The 5,964-nt window shown below is 59.3% G+C and overlaps 1 protein-coding gene across 1 annotated transcript; it reads left to right on the forward strand.

Moving 5' to 3' along the window:
- Window positions 1–3,672: 3,672 nt before the first annotated feature.
- Window positions 3,673–5,579, forward strand: MNEG_3824 (hypothetical protein; the record flags this gene model as incomplete). The annotated part of the gene is made up of 5 exons (XM_014047701.1): window positions 3,673–3,792; window positions 4,296–4,361; window positions 4,678–4,749; window positions 4,911–4,935; window positions 5,242–5,579. 5 exons carry the CDS (start codon window positions 3,673–3,675, stop codon window positions 5,577–5,579), a joined length of 621 nt encoding a protein of 206 aa, XP_013903155.1.
- Between the last annotated feature and the right edge of the window lie 385 nt (window positions 5,580–5,964).

Consider the following 5,964-nt stretch of genomic DNA (forward strand, 5'->3'; position numbering starts at 1 on the left):
AGACGTGCCCAAGGGGTGTCTGGTGGCCCCGCCCGATGCTGACTGGGCGCATGCCGTCACCCGTGCGCATGACCCTTTTATGCATCGCACGCCTGCTGTCAAGGTCCCTGACGCTGGGTGATCTTGGCTTATGCAGATGGGAGCACTCTCCAGACCGTTTGGCGCAATGCTCGTCCTCCTGCTTAGCGGGCGCGCGTTCGCAGCACGCGTGCGCCCGTGGGGGTTGCTGACGCCACCAGTCAGTATCGGTGCCAGCTCAGCATTGCCTCCCATCCTAAGCACCTGGCTGACACGTGTGCAGTGATCACCATAGTCCCTTAGTCCCCCACTTGCCTCGTGGTCAACAAGCCCGTCCCATCCAATCATGCTCCTCCCTCTCAACACACCTGCACCCCGGGCTGCTTCAAGCGTTGTCCACCCCTCGCTGATCGGCCGCTGCCAGCGCAGCCACCTAATCTCGGCGCGATCATTGCTCCCTTGCATCTCAACCTCTGCCTCCACCCTACGCATTCGCGCTGTGCAGCAACCAGGACAGCGCTTTCGTAACCAAATTTGCGCCCTACCGCGGCGGCGGCCGCAGCGCGTTCGGCATCATCCCGTGGGGCGGGTGAGTGCATACACTGGGGCCGCTTGCAGGGCGCACACGTCCGCTAGCTTTCGTGTGCACGCATTGATGGCGGGTGAGGAAAGGCGCTGCCATGCGTTTGCGAGAAGTTTGGTCGTCTGCCCACTGTGCTGCACTTGACTGGGCCTGCCTTCTGGTTCTGAAGTTGCACCCGACGCACCTCGACACGTTCTATTCACTTGAATGACAACCAGGCACGCATGCAGCCCCCAGCCGACCAACCCCCCAGGACTGCAAGTGCAGCGCAGCGCATGCGCGCCCACGTGTCAACAACATCACACCTCTGCCCTCCTATGTGCTCGCCCACATCACACGTTGCCTTCCTAGCAACTGAGCAACCCACCCCTCTGCCTTCCATTGCCTCAGCCCTCACATGCACGTCACCAAATACCATCATCCACCCAAAAACGCATCAACGATGCCCCCCCCTCCCCGCACCAGGTGCGGCCTGACCAATGGGGACAGCACTGTGCCCTGGCCGCTCGACCAGGTGGCATCCTACGCGGACGCCAATCCCGACTACCCGGGCTCGTGCGAACGCTGCTACGAGGCGCGAGCGCCTCACTGTCTGCTGCTGCTATTGGGGTTTAGGCATTGGGGTTCAGGGTGCTGCTGCAATTGATAGGGTGTCCACGTGCTTTGCAGACCAAGGATGGGACCCAGCCTTGCGCAAGCTGACGCATGCCGTTGTTTGGGCTCGGCTTTGGCTGGCGGGGCCCTTGGGTATGATTAGCGTATTGTGTCATGTTGGGGCAGGGGCAGACGGGCGAATGGGCAACAGATTTGTTTCACAATCGTGGCCGGGTGCTAGCCGCGAGCGCGCGCGCGCGTATGAGGGTTGCAGCATATATTCTTGGAAGAGCGCAGGGGGCTGACGCCTGCCCCACAGTGTTGCAGCGAGGGGCCAGATATTTGTAGATAAACCTCCCTCCTCATCGCCCGCCCTCTGCTGACGCGTGCGCCTCGCACCCTGCATAATCGCCTGGTTGCAGGTGAAGTGCTCCCCGGGGGACGTCTTGGGGTGGGCAAAGAAACCGGTGGACTACACACAAAAGTGAGCCTGCCCTCACCCTGGCAATCAGCCCAACACATCCTCACCAAGGGGCTGATGCAGGAGACAGGCAATGATGCCAAGCAAGTGACCCTAATCAATGCCAGGTTTGACACTTCTCTGCCACTCATTCACCCCGCTCCTGAACCGCCGCATCGTCCCTCAATGCATTTGCCCAAACGCGCCATCACGACCGCGTGCATCGCGCAGCTACTTCCCATTTTGGTGAGTGTGAGTATGTCATCTAATTGGGAGATAGAGGTGCAGTAGTGCCCAGATGGGATTATCTCCTGTGTACTAGCTGCAAAAGCTCCAAAACAAATGGTGCAATAATCTCAACGACAAGTAGGTGCTGGGTCTCCAAACCCCGCCCAGCTGTTGCAATCCTGCAGGGTCTCCTTTTCACGCGCCCACTCTCAACCCCCAAGCCCAAACCCTGCCCTCCACACACACGCCCTTCTTCTGCATTGATGCGTGCATGTCGTTCTCCCAAAACCAGTCACACGCGTGTTGCTCTCCCTGCTCCAGGGGGCGGGGAGTGGCTCTTATCCCTGCTCCCCCCACCCCGCGCCCCAAGCCCCTGCGTTGCTCCTCGGCCATCCACCATTCACTGACGCACCAAACTGTGCGCGCCCACCTCCCACCCAGGGAGCACATCGCATCTGTACCAGACGACCAGGTGCGCCCCTTCCCGGGTGCGACTGCCGGCTCCAGCGCCGCGGCCATGCGGGCTGCCGCCCAACGCAGAGAGAGAGAGAGAGAGAGAGAGACTACGCAGGCTGTGACGCCCGCGTAAATTAAGGAAGAGGGGGCTGGCTTGCGGGGGCCGAGGCCGCCGCGCCGCCCCCTCACCAAAAAACAAAGCCTGCACGAATTGCCACAACCACTTCCGTGCAAGGGTGCAACACCTGACAAGGTGCTGCACCCCCGCCCAACGCACCTCCATGCCGGCCGCGCACCCCCCCCCCTTCGCCTTAGCCCCTCCTGTCCGGCGGTTCCACCTACATGTGCAGCAACCGCTGGCTGAGCATCACTGCTTGACAAGAAACCCTGAACAAAACCCTATACCCTATACGTTATACCCACCAGCAGTACCGTAGATAACGCCGGGCGTGCCCGCCCACGCCCTGGCGTTAACGCGACCGCCACTGATGATTTGGCCGACGCAGGCAACGCCGGCAGCAAGAACGCCACCCCTACCGTGGATGTCAAGTGCTGGGATCCCAACAAGAGTGTGGTGGTGAAGATTATTGACATCTGCTGGGGTGGGATGGGGTTCAGGGTTGGGTGTTCAAGGGTTCAGGGTTTTGCATGGCGAAGGGCTTCAATTGTACTGCTTCACTGGGCTTGTCCGATTGTAAACAGCCCACATTTTGCCCAGGTACGAACTCACCGCAGCCAGGCACAACACACGCGCGCTCCTGCACACACATTTCCCGCCCACTCGAACCCCACCCCATCCCACCCACACCTGCTTGCAACCACGTATCAACCAACCCTGACGGCTCACAAATGCACCCATTTGCAAAATGCAGCCCGTGTTACTACGCGCCTGCAAATCAGGCGCCGTACTATCAATACGGGTGTTGCTACAATAAGAAGGTGTGTGTGTGTGTGTGTGTGTATATGTGTGTGCGTGCGTGCGTGTGTGCACGCGCGCGCGCCTCTGTGTCTGTTGTGCGTGCTGGGGTAAAGACGGATGCTGTGTGTGCATGCAACCAGCCTCGATGTGACGTCCGCAGCACAGGAGAGTGCTGACGAGGGTTCCCAAGGTTTACTGCACAAGACCACCTGGCTGCCACACATGCAGCTGCAAGCCCTGTCCAGTGCACTGTAAGCATGTGCATGCAGTCCCATTACGCATTCAGAGACGCGCCAAGCTGAAGGTATGCGAATGTGCTGCACTGACCTGCTTGCTTGCGTATGCAACTGTGATCAATGCCCCCAGTTCCTCTGATCGCGACCGCCATCCGCATGCCCCCTCAACCTTGCCCCGATGCACACGACCGCGCCACTTGCGCTGCAGGAGCATCCCAAGGCCGGCCAGAACGAGTTTGACCTCTCATACTTTGCGTTCCAGCAGCTGGCGCACCTGATGTACGGCATCATGATGGTGGTGAGCCGATTTTTTTGGGAGGAGTGCGGTTCGAGAGGGCGCATGGGAGAGGGGACTTTATATGATGCTGTTTGCCCGTGGTGGGAAAGGTCTGCAATTGGGGCAAGGATTGTGGGGAGGGAGGGTTGGGCTGCGCTGCTAGGAAGGGCCAGGGATCAGTATCAGCTGAAGTCCTGAGCTAAAATTGGCTTTATGCGTCGTGTGAGCTCAGTTATTGTCTGATCTGCTGCTGGCCCCGCACACGCGGCTGCTTTCGCCGCGCTGCAATGTGTTGCGGCAGCAAACAGCGCGTCTCTGTGAAGTGCCTCCCCAAGCAAGAGCTGTTGCATTGAAAACCCCTCACATGAGGCGCGCGTGAAGCAGCTGTACTGGTGGCGTTGAGGCATGATCATTGTGAGCCGCCAACCAAAGCGGTGACGGCTGCGATCACTCGGCTTCACCCTGGAGCGCTCCTCCCTCATCTCCCAGATTCCCGCCTGCCCTCCCGCCTGCCGTGCCTGCAGGACTACCGCGCCGTTGACTGCGACACCAAGAAGCCCATCCGTCTGGAGCCTGGGTACATAAGCGATGTGTGTGACGGGGCACATCTGCGCAATCACTCATTCTCATCACTTATGTATCCAGGCTGAGATTCGCCTGTACAATTGCGCATGAATGAGGGATCCAGGTTACAATACTTCATTGGTTGGCTGTAGTGTTTGACCGTGGTTTTGGGCGGCTGTCACGAGCGCGGCCGCATTTCGTTGGCCGCCCCTCTTGATCTTGCCTGCGGTAATCGCCTCCATGAATCCTCAACGCCCTCGCCACACTGTCAGGGGGATGAATCTACCAACCTCTATTGAATAATTTGAAGTTAACTTGTCAACGCACAACCTCCATTGGCAGGTCCTGTACTCGGATATGCCGGGAGTCGGGTGGGCCTGGTTCCCCACCGGCCAGATCGGCAACAACTTCCAGGTGGGCAGAGTTGCTGCAGCCAGTGTGGTTTCAAACCACCAGCCTGTGATGGTCAAGGTGGGTCAAACGACGCGGAGAGGAATTTTAAGGCAGTGTGGACTGTGCATCCGTCGACTTGACTTGTATTTATTGCAACCAATGCTCCCTCCACCCCAACCCAGGTCGTGGCCAAGGGCAAGGGCCGCGGTGGGAGTGCTGCCGCCTGTGCCCTGCTGCGCGTCGACGCAAAAGGCGAGCGCCGGGAGGCGTTGCGCACGCGCAGACTCAGCACACTTAGATTCGCGCCACCGTCACCAGCAAGGGTTCCAATTCGGACAGAGTTTGAGCTCCCGTTCTTTGCGCTGACCTCTGCCTGACCCACAGACCCACACGCAAATGGTCATGTTGCCCCGCTGCACACAGCATCGCATGAATCCCCTCGACAGACCACAATCAGCAATCGTATCTTATAAGGCCACCGCACCGCTACACCACATGCACACGCAACCCCAGGCGGCATGACGTGGGCCTGCCGCGGCTGCGGCACCAGCGAGGGCTACCAACCCTTCGCCGGCGTTAAGGCCGTCGAGTTTTGGATCCGCGACCGCTCGAGCCCTGGCACCGTGCCGAACGTCAAGGTGATGATCGGCAACCCAAACCTGAACAAATGGTGCAACAATGAGAAAGGGCTGCGCGGGCTGCCGGCGGCCGCGACAGAGGGCGAGTGGCAAAAGTTTGACATCGCCATGTCTGCTTTCAACTGCCCAGACCAGGCGGCGGCGAGCCAGATTGGGTTCCAGCCAAACGAGCAGGTCAACTTCTGCATCGACGACCTGCAGCTGGTGCGCTGAGCGCGACAAAGGCAGCGGCCGGTGCACTGGGCGCATAAAAGGCGGCGGATGGCGAGAGGGCGGCACTGATAGGGCACTCAGGGCCTGCAGCCCAGCTGGAGACATGGGCAGCTTGGAAATCTGTTGATTAGATGTTGTCCAAGGGTGTCGCGATCTGCACAAACATGGTTGTTGCTGCTCACGATTTTGTTAGTTACATTGTGTCGGCAGGAATGAGTAGTTAGCCCGGCAGCTGCTGCTTGGCCTCGAACGTGCGCAAGCGAGTGCACAGCGCCGTGTAACCTTATGTTAATGAGGCGCGGCCTAGAACCAATTTATAAGAACTGTGCAATACTTCATCAGCATTAAAGGTTTTTCAAACGCTTTACGGATTCGTGTTACAGGC

Source organism: Monoraphidium neglectum (genome assembly GCF_000611645.1).
Source record: "Monoraphidium neglectum strain SAG 48.87 unplaced genomic scaffold scaffold00500, whole genome shotgun sequence".
NCBI classification, from domain to species: Eukaryota; Viridiplantae; Chlorophyta; class Chlorophyceae; order Sphaeropleales; family Selenastraceae; genus Monoraphidium; species Monoraphidium neglectum.